The sequence below is a fragment of the Equus caballus genome, chromosome 9 (genome assembly GCF_041296265.1).
Source record: "Equus caballus isolate H_3958 breed thoroughbred chromosome 9, TB-T2T, whole genome shotgun sequence".
Lineage (NCBI taxonomy): Eukaryota > Metazoa > Chordata > Mammalia > Perissodactyla > Equidae > Equus > Equus caballus.
The window spans coordinates 7,444,104-7,461,386 of NC_091692.1; the positions used below are offsets into that span (position 1 = coordinate 7,444,104).

General features: G+C 44.3%; 1 protein-coding gene across 5 annotated transcripts in view; it reads left to right on the forward strand.

Annotated features, from left to right (window-relative positions):
* Nucleotides 1-1,885: 1,885 nt before the first annotated feature.
* TPD52 (tumor protein D52) overlaps nucleotides 1,886-17,283 on the forward strand; it is a 105,101-nt gene continuing 89,703 nt past the window's right edge. For all 5 annotated transcript variants that reach the window (XR_011421219.1, XR_011421218.1, XM_023648417.2 and 2 more), the window contains exon 1: nucleotides 1,886-2,039. Coding sequence is in view for 3 of the 5 variants with exons in the window: in XM_023648417.2 (XP_023504185.1) it covers nucleotides 2,021-2,039 (19 nt within the window). In the remaining 2 variants the exon portion in view is untranslated. The remainder of the gene's footprint in view (nucleotides 2,040-17,283) is intronic.

The window sequence follows — 17,283 nt, forward strand, 5'->3', positions numbered from 1 at the left end:
TGTTTCAGCTGGACACACTGCTATCTCAAGCAATATTTGGGTTCTCTTTCTTTTCTTTTGAGGAAGATTAGCCCTCAGCTAACTGCTGCCAGTCCTCCTCTTTTTTGCTGAGGAAGGCTGGCCCCGAACTAACATCCGTGCCCATCTTCCTCCACTTTATATTTGGGACGCCTGCCACAGCATGGCTTGCTAAGCGGTGCCATGTCTGCACCCAGGATCCGAATCAGTGAACCCTGGGCTGCTGAAGGGGAATGTGTGCACTTAACCGCTGTGCCACCAGGCCGGCCCCCTGGGTTCTCTTAGTAAGAAAGAGGGAAAGCTGAATATTGGATAGGTTATTAGCCATCTCTGCCACAGATGTGAACAAGCACATAGATTCTTCAGAAAACAGGGAATTTTTTTGTTCCAACATACATAACAATCAAATTCATCACATATAGCAAGTTAAATAGACATGAATAGAATAAATATTTCTAACCAACCCTATTTTCAAGTGCTATTTATTTGTCCACGAGTTAGTCCATAGGTTGAAAGAGTGTCTCTCCAGACGTTTATCTCTGTATAATAGAGCTGAGCAGCAGATAGTCAAAAATTCTTTGCCACATTATAGAATTTCCTCAAAAAGCCAAAATTTGCCTTAATGTCACATTTAAAAAGTCATTTTTAAAAAAGCATATCATTGCATCTCTTTGCATGGTATAATTAAAAGAATGAACAGACGACCAAAATGATCCTGGGTCTTGTGAAGCTTATAAGCTACTAGGTTATAACCTAGTCACAGGGCTGTGAAACAGATAAACCTATAGCTGCGGCTGGCTGGCCTGATAGATGAGTGCCACTGGGGAGTCCACAAAAGAGAAGCCAAGCGCAGGGGGAGCAGGAGGAATCCGAGGCGAGATCTCAGCCGGTTGCGGTCAACAGAAGAGACTTCACGGAGAGGATGCTGGAGATGCAGGAAGGAAGGAGCCCCGCTTTACATACGGTGCAATGTCGTGGGGATTGAAAACGTGGAGTCACTTCAGGTAACTGCGGATAATTTAAAAACATTCTAATACGAGCCCAGTGCGTGTGGAGTACCATACAACACTGCGAGCTGAAGGTCGAGCCAGTCTCTACGTGACACGAAAGGCTTGCCGCCCTTGCGGACTCGGATGGCTTATGAACTTGAGGTCCCACCTTAGAACGATGTAATCCAAGTGACTTCATGGAGGACGAGTAACTGCAAATCACTTGGAGAATGGAGTGCTAATGCTGATAGTGGAAAGTATCATTACGGGAACTTCACACCGTCCGTTGATCAACGGACATGAAGCCTCGAAATACATTTTGAAAAGATCCCTATTGATAATTCTGCTCTTCGGTTAATTTAATTATTTCAGACGCTTCATTTAATTCATTTCCGAGTGTTGCCCTTAATCCTGCACCCCAAAAGTCAGTTCTTATTACATGAAAATCTTCCTAATTTGTCATTGAAAAATCCGCATTTTCCGTGAAAATGGGCTACATAATTTTTCGAAAGAGTCTGCAATTTTCGCCTCTTTGCTTGCTTTGGACGTAGCTATTGAAGATACCATAGGGCATTATTTCGGTATTGGAGAATATGAATACTACGTGTAAGGGAAAAAAGAGCCATTGGCCTTTGTAAATAACCTTCTCGTGGTTTGCACTCCGTAAGCACGTAAGAGCAGGTGCCGGCAGAGGCAGGCCCGGGGCGTCTTGGAGGCCTCGGGAAACTTGTGCCACGGTAAACGACTCGAGGGCGGAGCACAGGCGCCCTCCCGCTGGCCCGGCAGCGCCCCCGCTCCCTCCTCGGGCCGCGCTCGGGCCCTCCTCCCGCGCCGCGCGGCGGAGCGCACAGGTCGCCGGGTCAGGTGGCCGGGTGCCGCCCCGGGAGCGCGCTCCCTGCGAGGGCGGGCGGCGCCGCCTCGGGGGCGGGGACTTCGCGGGAGTCGGGGCGGAGGCGCGGAGGGGCGGCGCGGCGCGGCGGAGGCGCAGAGGACGCGAGGCGGCGGCCGCAGCCATGGACCGCGGCGAGCAAGGTCTGCGGGATGCCTCCGGCCTGGGCGCGGGCGCGGGGTCGGCGCCTCCGGGCTGGGCAGGGGCGCGGGCGCGGGCGCGGGCGCGGGGTCGAGGGCGGCGCGGGGCTGTGTGCGGCCCGGCGCCCGAACAGGTGCGGAGCGTCCCCGGCCGGCGGCCGAGCGGGTGCCGAGCCCTGCGTGCCCGGCCGCAAGTTACACCTCCCCGAGCCGGATACGGCATCCTGGTGTGGCCGAGCGGGAGGGACCGGCTCTGGGCGCCGGAGCGGGCTGATGGGGCGGCGTGTCTGTGTGAGTGTGTGCGTGTGTGTGTGTGTGTGTGTGAGAGAGAGAGAGAGAGAGAGACAGAGACAGAGAGAGATCGAGAGAGAAGGTTCTGGGAGGCAGCGAAGGGGCTGGCGCCAGGCTTACGGAGCCGGGGCTGCGGATTGTGGTGCGCTTTGGGTGGAAGCGGCGCGAAGGGAGGACTGGGCAGCCAGCTCTTGGAACTGATGGCAACTGAGGACCGTGGATCCTTTCTCCCGTCCAGATGGGAACATGAAATCCTTCCCATATTGAGACTTTCTGCCCTCTTCTGCTTAACGCGGTTAGGATTTTTGGTGGCGTTTGAGCCAATGGCGATGGTTTTGCATGCAGATATTTGATGTGCCAGGTGTCCCCAGATTGTGAGTGGTGTCTGTGGGTTTATTTGAGGGGAAGAGAACTTTTCATGGTAAGGGTCTTTTACCCATCAAGGTGAAACCCTGCAACGCACAACCTTTAGCATAATTACTATAGCTTTGGAGGCACTTGTTTCTGAAAATAGTATCAAGTGAAATTGCCTCCAATAGGAGAGATGTAGCAACAGTGGGTTATGGTTTTCAGATTTAAATATTGCTACATCCTAGAGATCTTTGGTGGTAAAGAACCAGTGACTGTAAGGCAGATGCATGGCACGCTTTTAAAAAGATAGATAAATGCTAAAACAACAACAAAGCCCCCAAAACAGTATTAAGGTAAATTTTAGAAAGGGGGGATAGGAATATTCCTGTTTTGAGTCTTAACACAGCAATTTTCATTTTTTGCTTATTAGCCTCCAGTATTTACCTTCATGCATATGAGTTTTTGTGTAAATCAAACCATATTCCATATGTGCTGTTTTGTATTTTACTTTTTATAAGTTGTAAGAGAATCTGGGGAGCCTTCCAACCCTTCCTTTTTCCCCACCCCTCAAGTTAATCTCACACTCAGCATATGAGCGCTGATAGTATAAACGTTATGTACAATATGTAATATATATTTTGCATATATAGGACGTTATATATGTTTATGTCCACACGCACACATAGTGTCCATATTTTAAACTTCTTGAGGGTAAGTTAGAAGCTTGGACGTCATCTTTGATTGTCCACAGTTGGGTAGCATGGTGATTTGCACAGAGCAGACGTTCACGGGTTGAGGCAGAACGCTCATTACAGGTCTTACATGCATTGTTACAAGAAGGCCTAGGGGCCACCATGGAAGCCAGCATTATTCTGTCTGGTTTTTAATGGGCGTGATGGAGGTGTCAGATGTGTGAACACGCATATTTGTGTATGTCTTTCATCGTCATATTTAACATGATGATGTTTTTAGAATAGCTATGTTTGGTATTTGTCAAGGTAGATTGGACAGCTGTGTTTGACCGAGGTGAATTTTGCTAGATTTTGTAATCTGGCTTGGCCGGTGAGAATCGTAGTCACTAGTCCTGCTGCAATACAGTATTCCAATTTGCTGCTGTATTTTGTGTGGTTTTAGAAGACAAGTTTTTGTGTGTGTGTGTCTAAGACATATTTCATCAATTCTCTGTCTTACAAGAGGAGGCTTTTTCTGTCTCTAGTTTGCAGTTTTCTTTGGTCAAGATGTTTGTTAATCATGTTAGTCCTTGTTTTTAATTTTTATTCCTGGAGGGCAGCGGAATCCATCCTCTGGAACTGGAGAGTCTGGAGACTGGCTCAGAATGAAGAATGAGTCACCTGAGATGAGTCACCTGCCTTCGAAGGTTCGCCGGCTCGATGCAGCAGCTTTGTCATGGCCTTTCCTTACACTCTTTGTTCCAGCTGCCTGTGTCTTTTGCCTTTCTGTCTTTATGTTCCCATGGCACATAGTAGGTACTCAAAAATGTTTGTTGACTGCCTGAGATGAAAGGGAAAAGTGGCCAAGAGCACCTTCCATCTGTTGGAACCCCTGACTGCCCTCTGCTTCCTGCTTCCTCCTGGGCTTTTTTTCCCTCCGTATTTTAGAGAAGCAGAACTCTGTGTTTAGGTGGAGAAAGTTGCTGATAAGGCTGTGTTGGACGTGGAGGGTAAGTTTCCGTGGAATGTCTTGCAACTAGTGGAGTGGACGGCTCAGTCTTCAGTGATCCGTAGTGAGACTCCTGGTTGCTGTGAGAAAGGAGGAACCTGGGAGGGGAGACCTGCACGGTCACTAGCAAACGATGTTGGCTGAAGTGAGGTTGATGAAACTCTGTGTCTCTTGAATTGTGATTTTTGCAAAAGTATTTAAAGCCGAGTCAGACCACTTCAGGATTTGTTTAACTTACTTTTAAAAATATTCGTGGAGTTTGTTGTGTTTGTCTCTCTTAAAAAAAAACTCTAGATGCAAAATTAAGTGCCCTACCTGTTGTCTTAACTGTGTTTCTCTATTCAAATGCTCTTTATACCATCCTTCTTCCATTCTCTGCTACTAGTGTTATCTAACAGAGCTATAAAGTTTTAAAATGAACAATTTCCTTATGTTTTCAACCACGTATTCTAATGCTCTTCAGTATCAGGCCCGGATTCTACTTTTCCCACCTTTTATACCCAGACTTTGTGTGCAATACTCCACTAATGTTGAGGGCTCAGTCAACATCAGATGGTTCAAGCTGTGCCTTCAACGGCAGAGTGGCTCTCAGGAGTTTCTGCGCATTAAGCCCAGCACAGCACTTTTGACGGGTGTGGTATTTCCTCCTTTGAAAGTGCAGCGTGCTAACTAGAGCATCCATTGTGTAAAAAGCCTCCTGTCTGCCTTTTATGGGGCTGAATAAATATTTATCTTGTGTTAGTAATAGCCTGTAGTTTAGCACCATAGTACTGAAGTGACAGTCACCTAGCCACTAAGCATTTCATCTGTGTTTGAATTGAAAACAAACAAACCCCAAAACTTTATTTTGAGGAATAGAGGGAAGGCTGCTGGGGTCAGAAAACTGGGGAGAGGGGAGGGCTGCAAGAAAACAGTGACACAATAATGTGTCACTGTCATTTCACCATTGTAATTATGCCTTAGAAATAACAAAATGGGAGATGTCCCGTTTAAAAGGAAGACAGATGTAGAGATGAATGGGTGACAGTTTGGAGGGTCTGCTCACAAATCTCTGGTTGTGACCTGCCCTGGTTCTTGGTTTCTCTGGTGGAGTCTCGCTTTCCATACGGCGCTAATGTCTTTGTGCACACGTTCACTTCCTGCATTTATTTTTCTGCAGCAGCCTGCCTGGTCCCTAGGGGAGATGCTGAGTGGTGCGAGGGTTGGGCTCTGTTAGCAAGATCTCGAAACAGAATAATCTATGCATATAATAAAAACAAAGAGCCTCACAGTTCAAAACAAAAGAGAACGCCAGAAATCCCCTGAACTTCTGTGCTGCTGATCCTTTTGTTGTAGGCTAAGATGACTTTCTTTTCCTTTTGGGGTTAATTATTTCCATTTTAATTGTAGACTGTTGTAAAGTCTCTCTTCTGAGATTCTCCCGAATTTTGTTTAAACTGGGTGGGTCCCAGCTGTACAGAAACCATCATCTTAGCAATCTATTTTTATTAGAAAAACGTCAAGGGATCAAGGGATTTAAATGTTTAGTTAAATGTTTAAGTTAAAAAAAAATGTTTGAGTTAAAAATACTTCTGGAACCTGAGAATAGTTGTTCATTTTAGAAAAATCAGAAAATGTAGATGGAGAAAAAGAAAATAAAATCACCTATAATTCTACTCTGAAAAATCACTATTAATATATTGATTTATACCCATCCATATATATCTGTCCTTTTAAACAAATCACAAAATAATCTCTTATTGAATATTTCATTTTGTAACTTGCCTTTTTTTCCTCTCGGTGTATTTTTAAAATAGTGTGTTTCTCTAACATCATTTTGACTAGCATGACCCGGTAATTAATGCATGTGATACAAAATTCAAAATGAGTAAAAGCTTGCAAAATGCAAATCTTCGTCTCATTCCTGTTTCTCAGGCTGTTTCACTTGGATAGCAATGCCAACATTGTTACCAGTGTCTTCTCTATTCATCCAGAGAGATTCTGTGTGTATAGTATACATACATTTATATTTAAATACATCATATATATATATATATATGTTGTGTGTGTGTGTGTGTGTGTATATATATATATAATATGTTTTTTATATATATATATAATATAAACTGTAGCACACAAACTGTTTAGCACCTGTAGGGGAGGAAGAGTATTCCTCTACCCTCTGGGTTCTTCTGGCTGGTCTAAGAGTTAAATTGATATGAGAGAATAACAGGAGAAAATCAAACAAATTTAGTAGCATGTATACATGGGATAAACCCAGGAAAACTGAGTAACTTGCCAAAATGGCCGAAGCCACCACCTTAAATACCATCTTCAGCTAAAGATAAAGGAGAACGTTGGGAGTAGTGGTTTGGGACTTCAGAGGGGAGGAAGGCAATTCACATGGAGATGGAAAAGCAGATGTTTGGTAAACAAATGTTTGCACACCTCACAAAGACAATGGCACATGGGGAGGGCTAGGTTGCTCCCTGTCTACCACACCTAGTTCGTGTTATACTGTAGGCATCTATGGTGTGTGTTCCTTCCTGAAACAGACCTTCTGTGTTAAATTCTTTTAGGCATTTAGGGGGAAGGTCAAAGTTTCTTTCTGAGTCTTGTTGGTAAAAATAATCAAGGCAAAGAGACACATTTGGAGTGGCAAATTTTGATCTCCCACACACCTGACTTCCTTCACTTAAGTACAGTATATCTTTTAGAGATCATTCAGCGTAATGTTATATCCAGCTGCTGCCTTTTTAATGGCTATTTGTAGATGTCTCTTTGTGGGTCTTCCATGTTATGTACAATAATGGGCAATATTTAACTTCTTTCCTGTTGATGGACATTTAGGTTTCCCCTAAGATTTTGCTCTTAAAACAAAGCTGCAGCAGATAAATTTGTGCAAGTCATCTGATAAATGTGCCAGTATGTCTGTAGGAAGAATTCTTAGAAGAATGTGACTGTTCAGTTTTGATAGCAGTAAATCTCGCTCCGGGGAAGTGGTGCCAATTATGCTCCACCAGGAATGTGTGAGCATCTGCTTCTCTCCATCATGTAGCCAGGGTGTTGTCACACTTCTTCATCTTTGCTTATCTTACAGGAAAAAGGGGTTTCTCAGTGTGTGTTTTATTATATATTTTCCTTAATATGAAGGTGATTGTACTTGTTTTGTTATGTTTAAGATCTATATCTCATTTTCTGTAAAATGTCTGACCATATACTTTGCCACTATTTCTATTGTGTTATTTGTCTTTTTCTTCTTCTTCTTTTTTTTTTAAAAGATTGACACCTGAGCTAGCAATTGTTGCCAATCTTCTCTTTTTTTTTTCCTGCTTTTTCTCCCCAAATCCCCCCAGTAACACAGTTGTGTATTTTAGTTGTGGGTTGTTCTGGTTGTGCTGTGTGGGGTGCCGCCTCAATGTGGCCTGACGAGCGGTGCCATGTCTGCGCCCGGGATCCAAACCAGCAAAACCCTGGGCTCCCGGAGTGGAGCGCTCAAACCTAACCACTGGGCCACGGGGCCAGCCCCAAGTCTTTTTCTTCGTTTGTAGAATGTAGCCCTCTGTCCGTGACAAGCAGTGCTAACTGTGTAAATTATTGTAGCTTCATAATATGTAAAAATGTCTGGAAGGGCTAGTCTCCCCAGATTACTCTCTTTTTCTTTTTATCATTAGATTTTCTTCTGGCTCTTCTTGCTACAGTTCATTTCCAAATGAACATTAGAACCAGGTTGTCTAGAGGAAAATTCAACAGACATCCTGTTGGTATAGCTTTATCTTCCTCCCTCTATCTTCCCTGCCTCCATTCTCCCTTTCTCTTTCTTTTTTATGAGAGTTTGGTCTTTTTTTTTTTTTTTCTTTTTAAGATTTTATTTTTCCTTTTTCTCCCCAAAGCCCCCTGGAATATAGTTGCATATTTTTAGTTGTGGGTCCTTCTCGTTGTGCTGGTGGGACGCTGCCTCATTGTGGCCTGATGTGCGGTGCCATGTCTGTGCCTAGTATCTGAACCAGTGAAACCCTGGGCCAGGGAAGTGGAGTGCACGAACTTAACCACTTGGCCATGGGGCCAGCCCCAGAGTTTGGTTTTTTTCTTTATTGAATGCCCCAATATGTGTACATCATGGTTGTACTATATATACTATACATGCAGTTTTATATTCTGTTTTGCATACTATTATATAATAAGAATTATAACACACTATTAAAAAAAAGTATCTCTATAATTTTTGATGACTGCTCCCTTTCACCATTTGATGTTTGTTTAACTGCTTCTCTGCTGGAATATGGATTGCTTTCCATTTTAGCTATTATATTACTTTACGAGAAATTGTTTTAGGATGGATTTCCTGCAGTAAGTCAAAGGATGTGAATGTGTTTCGACTTTTGATGCCTCTTGCTAAATGGCTTTCTGGAAATCAATTTTCATTGTCATTTTTTTTCTTATTACTGTGGTAAAAAACGCATAACATAATATTTATCATCTTAACCATATTTAAGTGTACAGGATAGTATTGTTAACTATATGTACCTTGTTGTACAACAGTTGCCTAGAACTTTTTCATCTTGATAACTGAAACCCTGAACCCAGTGAACAACAGCTGCATTTCTCTCTCCCCCAGCCCCTGGTAACCACCATTCTACTTTCTATGAGTTTGACTTCATCAGGTGTGTCATATAAGTGGATTCATGTAGCGTTTGTCTTTTTGTGACTGGCTCATTTCAGTTAGCATAGTGTCCTTGAGGTTCATCCATATTGTCACATATTGTAGGATTTCCTTTTTTTGAGGGGGAAGATTAGCCCTGAGCTAACATCTGCTGCCAATCCTCCTCTTTGTGCTGAGGAAGACTGGCCCTGAGCTAACATCCGTGCCCATCTTCCTCTACTTTATACGTGTGACGCCTACCACAGCATGGCTTGTCAAGCGGTGCCATGTCCCCACCAGGGATCTGAACCAGTGAACCCCGGGCCATCGAAGCGGAACATGAACACTTAACCGCTGCGCCACCAGGCCGGCCCTATTTTTAATCTTTTTGAGAACCTTCATACTGTTTTCCATAGTGGCTGAGTGGCTATACCATTTTACATTCCCACCAACAGTTATTTTCAAGGGAAGAGGGAAGCCTGCAGAAGCCAAAGAACTGGGGAGAGGGGGAGGCTGCAGGTGTTCGAGCTTCTCCACGTCCTCAGCAACACTTGTTATTTTGTTCTGTCCATGGTGGCCATCCTGATGAGTGTGAGACAGTATCTCACTGTGGTTTTGATCTGCATTTCCTTGATGGGTTAGTGATGATGAGCATCTTTTCGTGGGCTTGTTGGCCATTTGTATGCCTTCTCCGGAGACACGTCTATTCGAGTCCACTGCCCATTATTTGGTTAGATTTTGTTGTTGTTTTGTTGAGTTGTAGCAGTTCTTTATATATTCTGCATACTAAGCCCTTATCAGATACATGCTTTGCAAATATTTTGTCCCGTTCTGTAGGTTACCTTTTCACTCTTGTTTTTTTCCTTTGCTGCACAGATGTCATTGCCTTAAAAAAAAGAAAATTATGAAGCTTATAGGTGAAAAATGCCATCTCTTTTCACTTAAAATTTCTTCATTTACTGGAGAGGCTGCAGATGTTATTAGCCATTTGTACTCCCCTTGTGACATTGTTACTTCCTCACTGCTTACAATTAGGATCTTAGTGTGTCTTCACGTTCTTATCCTCCTGGCCACCCCCCCCCCCCACCATATTAAACCTTTGTGTTTTGTGGCAAATATTTATTTTTTCTATTTTTATTTTCATTTCTGTTATGTTGGATCTTGTTATTTTTACTAACAAAATACAGTATTAAGAGCAAATATTTTCTAAGAGGCATTTTTTTGGGGTAACTTCCTTGGTTCTGAGTAGCTTTCAAAACTTCCTTCTCTGTGTCTTCTTCTCTCTTTAGACACTTTTGTAATTAGTACTAAAAATAGTGATTTCAGGCAGGACTACTAATTTACATGCCTTGACTTATAGGCGTGGTTAGTATGTTTCATGTAAGAGTTATGCAAATGTAAATGTCAATTTAGAAATCACACGAAACATGACCTTGATAAAGTTTTGGATTGGGAACTTACTTAATAGGGTCAAACTTCACCCGTTGTATTCTCAGCTTTGTTGGAGGCACTGTGGTGTGGAAAGGAGCTTGTGGTGCAATCAGTAGGGCTATAGGAGTGAAAATAATAGTTGATTCAGCCCTCTAGGATCTCTACTTGGCTAGAAATAAAGTGTCACTAGGACAGGAGACTGGGCTTCTGTTTGTATTCCCAGCCATCGGTGAAGAGTGTATGTAGCGGGTACTCCATAGATGCTTGTCCTATTGTACATACATTAATTGGAAAGGTTTCTAGCGTAGATAGAGTCAGATGAGATTAGACAGAAAAGGCTAAGAATTAGGGAAAGATAATGGTTTGGCAGGAAGACAAGAATATATGTTCCAAATGTGCTTATAATTTTATATATAATCACTGAAAATCTGGTCTGTAAGTGGAAGCCAAATTGGTACTTTACTTCTGAAGTACGTACGTGAGAATATGTGTGTATACGTATACATACAGAAGAAGAGACAGTGATGGTTAAATTTTTATCCTCCAAAGGATGTTGGATGTAGTGCTCAAATACTTTCCAAAATGCATTTTCTAGGCTGTTCTATCACAGTTAATTGCTTATAATGTGTCCTAAGCTCAGGAGGCATGGGGGGAGTCTCAATACATTTTAGACGTTTTCTTTGAATGTAATTGAGAAGGGCTGGGAAAATGTAGACATCTTGGCTGTCTGGGCATTTAGCAAAGGGGTGACCAACCTTCCGTTTTGGTATATACTGAGTATATCACTTTCGGTCCATCACTTTATCAGAACTCAGAATGATGATAGTTGTGGTGGTGATGGTGATGGTGGTGATGATACCACCTGGCTGTGACAGAGCTCCTACTAACTTCTTTACATATTATTTCATTTGGTCTTTCTGCACTGCAGGGTGATAGGGCTGGTATTATTTTCATTTTTTACGTGAGGAAACAGAAACTGAACGACCACACCTTCCCCATACGCACTCTGCTAGGTGTGGAGCGTGCTACCGAAACTTCGTCCCACACCTGTTGTCTCTAAGAGAATAACTTGGAGTCCCAGAAAAGTTTACACTACATTTGCTAACCTGTTTAAAGGGCTAGAGCCACTTCATGCTTTTTAGAGATGTTTTCCCTCCAACTAATTAAAACAAAATTGGAAGCTAAGGGGACTTAAAATCTGCAGGGCATTGCGTTTACTTGAGTTTTCCTGCTGGGGTTTTACTAGGCCACTCTTGCTACTACCAGCAGCAGCAGCAACAGCACTCGTTGAGTGTCTTCTGTATGCCAGGTTCTGTTCTAAATGCTTTTTGCATTTCCTTTTTGAAAATCTTCACAACAAGCCCTGTGAGCAGGTGCTCATAACATCCCTGCTTTGCCAATGAAGAAACAAGGTGTGAACAGGATGGAGAAGTGGCTTCTCCAGGGGCACAGAGCTTGACATGGACAGATTTGGGTTTTAAATCTGCGACAGCTGGCTACAGAGTACATGTGCTTATGCAACATGTTATACTACCGAAGCATTACATGCAGCCTCCCTTTTCCTCTCAAACGTATTGTGCAGAGGAGTAGCTGCTATGTAGCATCCATGGGAGGGAGCACCAGGAAGCGTGTCTGCACCAGCATATGGCTGTGTGCCTCTCCTCGTGGGTCAGAACTAAGTGTAAATGCATAGAGCAAAGAATGCTGGCCTCGAAGTTACATCTGGTTCAAAATTTGGCTTCGTCACTTTCTCAGTGTGAGACATTGGGTAAGTCACTAAACCCCTTTGAGGCTGATAATATCTCAGAGTTTGGGAAAGTTAAGTAAAAATCTTTTGAATAGCACTGGTGCTCAGTCGATACTGATTCTGAAACTGAATGTTAGATTTTTCTGTGAAGTGCTAACTCAGTGCTTCCCCAGTCAAATCAAACATTTCATTTATTTAGAGACAAATATGATAGCATGCCTGCCTGCAGGCTCAGAGGCCAGGCTGGAGAGACAAACATAGAGAGGCCACTCTAGCGAAGTGAGTGTTGTAAGGTCCGTGTGACTGTGACTGAGGAGGAAGTGAGTGGCTCTGGCTGGGTCGTGAGAAAGGGGATTCTCAAAGTGGATGACCTTTGAACTTGGCCTTGAAGGCTAAGTAGGAGAGTTTGTAGGTGGTGAGAGAAAGAAGGGTGAGGAAGGGAATTTGTGAAAAAGATGCAACAGTGCAAAGGGGCAGAGGCATGAAAGGGCCAAAAGGTGGGTGTGATCCTGGGAAATTCCCTGTGGCTGGAGTTGAAGGTGATCACCCGGGGAGTGTGGGTGGGCTGTGCCTGGCATCGGGAGTCGGGACCGTATTCTGGAGGAGATAAGGGGGGGCAGGTGTGTGGGAGTTTCCTTCTGGAGTATCATTTTGGCAGTTGAGTAGAAGGTACCAGCAAACCAGGTAGGGGGTGTCTCTGTTCCCCTCCAGAGGTGAGGAGGTTATGGAGTGGGGTGCTGGATTCCCGAGAGACCTGGGGTTAGAAGGAGTCAGACGAGGTGGGGGGGAGGAGTCTGAGGATAAAGAAGAGTAGAGAGGGGCTCTCAGACTGCATAGGAAAGGAACTGGGATAGAAAATATCGAAAGAAGAGCAGATGCCGGGAGGGAGGTAATGAATTTAGTTTGGGCTACGTCACATTGGAGGCCTCTTCTGGTTCTCCAAAGCTGCCTAACAAACCACCCCAAACCTAGTGGTCTAAAACAACAGCGTTTGTGATGGTCACATATCTGTACTTTGGGCAGCCTGTCTCAGCTCTGCTTAGCCTTGGCTGGGGCGACTGGCAGCATGAGGGTAGGGTCACCCGAGGGCTCTCTGGCTCTCATGGGGGGGCGGTTGTACTGGGAAGATTCCAACAGCTAGGGCTCCTCGGGCACCTGAGCTGCAGGGTCTCTCCAGCTCAAACAGCCTGGGTCTGTTTGATGATGCCTGTTTGCTTGCCTGTGTGGAGTGTTGTTTTTTGCTGGAGACCGTGCTGTTGGTCTTACGTCTTGCGTGTTAGCTCAGGGCTCCCAAGGTGGGAGTCCTGAGATTGAACCAGGCAGAAGCTGTGTGGCTTTTTATGACCCAGCCTTGAAGTCACGTGGCGTCACTTCCTCCTCATTCGGTTAGTTAGAAATGTGTCCCAAAGGCCAGCCCATGTTCCAGGAGAGGGAAATTAGACTTCACTTTTAGTGAGAAGAATGGCAATGAATGCGTGCACATGCTTTTAAACCACCACCAGGTCCTTGTGGATGTCCACATGGTTAGGGTCAGGAGTGAAATATGGATTTCTGAGAGAAGGAGCTGGGCAGGATATAAGGTTGGGGAGCCACGTGATACTGGAAGCTATTAAGTATTAGCATGTTAGTTACATATTAGCACATGTGGTGTTTGACACCATTAAGCTGCTGAGACAGCCCAGGAAAAAAAGTAGAGTAAAAAGAAGACAGAGCCTGGAATGGGAACATTCCAGAGCAGGGAGAGGAAGGTGCGAGTTCAGAAATAGAGTTTGACTTTCAGAGGCTCTGGAGAGGCCAAGTAGATTGAGGGGAAAAAGTAGATCTTGGCGTTGGTGATGAGGACCAGTCGTGGATAATGCTGAGATGGATAACGCTGAGACGCAAGCTCGTTGCGCCGGGATGGGGTTGAAGAGAAGAGGAGTGGACCTCGGGCCTGTGGGAATGGTCAAGGGGGGCGACACAAAAGGGGAGACCGCTCTTTTGAGAAGCCGGGTGGTGTGTTTCGAAGGGAGATTTGGATTAAGTGACGGTGATGTGCTGGCCTGTGTTGATTGGTGTTTTTTGTTTTTAAACTCAGAGAGGATGGTAGTTTGCCATTTGTGTGTGTTTGTAAAATGAGAGAAGAAACCAGAGGCAAGGGAGTGTAACAGGATTTGCTATTCTGCTGTATGTCACTGGTTTTAGTTAAATGCTTTTAATGCAAAATGCGGTTTAATAGTCTCACCCTAGATTTTGACCTTCAAGGAGCTCAAGTCTATAAGCAATAATTCACTTTAATGCGTAAGAGCCTCGCAGAGAATAAGTACTTATTAAATATTTGCCGAATGAAAGGATGATACTTTCTCTGAGTGGGATGAGAATCAGAGAAGCAATTTAGTCTAGAGGTGACATTTGTGCCAAATCATAGTAAAGCTGTGATTTTTTTTTAAACTGATGATTTCTCGGGGCAGACCTGAAGGGTGAGCGCTCACTCTCTTCATGGCGCAGCTCGCCGGTGGCACTGATGGTGCAGTGTCTGGAGTTGTTCCGTGGTCTCGCTCAGCTTCTCTGGAGCAGTGACTTTCTTTCCAGAGTGACATTCCCCAACTGGGGAGTCAGGCAGCTCTTTTCCTCAGGTCATTGTGGAAAGAGAAATATACCATCCAGTCGCCTCTTCTGGTGATTTTTGAATGAATTGCTACCGCTCATTGCTTTAGGGATGAAATGAAAATTTTGGCCCATAGTAAAGAGAACACGACAGACTTCTCTTGGTTTAGGGACTTTTATTTTCTCCAACATCACAATCCTTTCCCAAACTTACTGTCTCTCTTTAGCCCCCAGAAGGGACTCTGGTCCTGGGCGTCCTGCTCCTGCTCTCTGCCTCTAGCTGAGGCTGTGGTCACTGCAGATGGTCTGATGACATTGTCGCAGTCTGAGTGTTCTGTTCAGAATGGCGGCTGTAGCTGTTAAATTTGAAAAGCAGTGAACTCTGATGGAACAACCGACTTTTCAAAGGGCACTAAGATAACTGATAATTCCCTAAAATGTAAAGTGTTGCGTGAACTGCAACTCAAATCACACTTCAGCTCCCCTCAATCGCCTTTGTGTGTGAATATTTCTCTCGCCTGTCTTTGCTTTTCCTTTTTCCTTTTCTTATCCTTTCTCTCTTTTCCTGTCTTTTTTCTCCACCTAATTTCCATTTTCTTCTTTCTTCTCTCTTTTTCTTTTTTTTTTTTTTGAGGAAGATTTTCCCTGAGCTAACTACTGCCAGTCCTTCCCTTTTTGCTGAGGAAGACTGGCCCTGAGCAAACATCCATGCCCATCTTCCTCTACTTTATATGTGGGACGCCTACCACAGCATGGCTTGCCAAGTGGTGCCATGTCCACACCCGGGATCCGAACCGGCAAAGCCTGGACCACCGAGAAGCAGAACGTGCGAACTTAACCGCTGCGCCACCGGGCCGGCCCCTCTTCTTTCTCTTTTTATCTTTCCCGATTTTGGGCAAAAAATGGAATTCAGGAGTTTTCTTGTTCTTTTCTTTTGCTTTTGCTTAAGAGATTTTGTGGATTTATTCAATATATTTTATGTTTCCTGTTAGTATTACATTTTTTTCCTGTAAGAATAAAAAGAAAAAACCCTGAACGTGGATTTCCTAGTTTGTTCATTTGTTATTAATTAATTTCATTGCTATTGCTAAGCTAATTTAGGTCTCTCTCTCTCTTTTTTTTGGTGAGTATGTAAAGATTCAAAGGTTAGAAAAAATATTTCAAATTATTCATTGGGAATTTTCAAAAATTATGCTTTATTCGTTTAACTATTTGGGCCTCTCTTTATGAATTCTGGGCAAAATAGAAATACTTTGAGGCCACATACTTTTTAAAACTTATTAGAAGATGTAGAGGAAACTTTTGATTTTGCTTTCTCAAAGGAATTGAGGGAAGTAGTCAGTCAATTGCAGTTCTAATCTGGGGCCATCCTAGGGTGTGGTCCTTTGTCATACTGTCACTTCCACCTTGGACTCCGGACGCATTGGCCACCAGCAGGTGCTCCGGCTCCTGGAGCTGAGGGAGGGGCTCCTGGGTGGGCGCCCCTTCCATCTGTGCTCTAGGTCCTTGCACCTGCACTTGCCCGCAGAGAACGACGGGAACCCCGGACTCTCTGACCTGCTTCTCCTGACCAAGATGCCTGTCTGCCTTGTCACCCTTTGCTTTTGACAATAAAATGCAATTTTGGGGAATTTTTCATGTATGTTCATTTTCCCATTAATACCACTACCTCACATCCGTATTTTCTGCACTGAACAAAAGAACAATGTTCTTGTGTCCTTTGCAGTGTGGCAGTTCTGCTCATCTTTTCTTCAGAGGTTGGAAAAGGTGAATGAAAGGATGCAGAGGGTGAGGCGGGGATGGTTTTGGCCTTTCAGCTTTGGAAGAATTTGAAATTCTTAGTCTTTTTCAACCAGTACTGTGTGGAAAAGAAGGAATTTTATTTGGCAGTTGCGCTGACATTTATGGAGCGTGTCCTGGGTCCAGGCTCCAGCCAGGCAGTGATGGGCAGTGAATGCCTTGTCTGGCCCTCCCGTCAGCTCTGTGCGGATGCATGCTCCCATTTCCATTTGACTGATGGGTTTGAAGTGTAGGGGCCTTAAAGAGCTGCCCAGTATCATGTAGTTTATCTACAATATTTTACCGCCTCTCAATTGTGTAAAGAGACCTTATTTTAAATGGATTAGTTACAGACGTAAATTTGCCGAAGTGGAGCTGATTTAGTAATACCAAGTCTCAAAGGTAAGGGGCTTTCCTGTGAATCATTGTGTTAACCATGGATGAGTGAAAGGCCTTGATGACAGTCTCGCAGAATCCTTGGGTCTGCAAGTACAGTCTTGAGATCGCTGTCCTGGGGAGGAGGTGATGAGCCGTGGGAGAGCTGGAGAGGAAACATTCCCCTCTCCCTGCCCAGGCCGCTTCGGGGAACCATGGCTCCCTTGAGGAGTTAATTTCTCCTGCTGAGGCTCTCCATTATTCCAGTGGAAGCCAACGGGCAGCCCCCTATGCAGTCCCCACACTTTTTTTGGGAGGCAGCTGTGGCCACTATTCCTTCACTTACTGAGCGTCGCGTAGTTAAGGCAGCTGGATGTACGCATTTA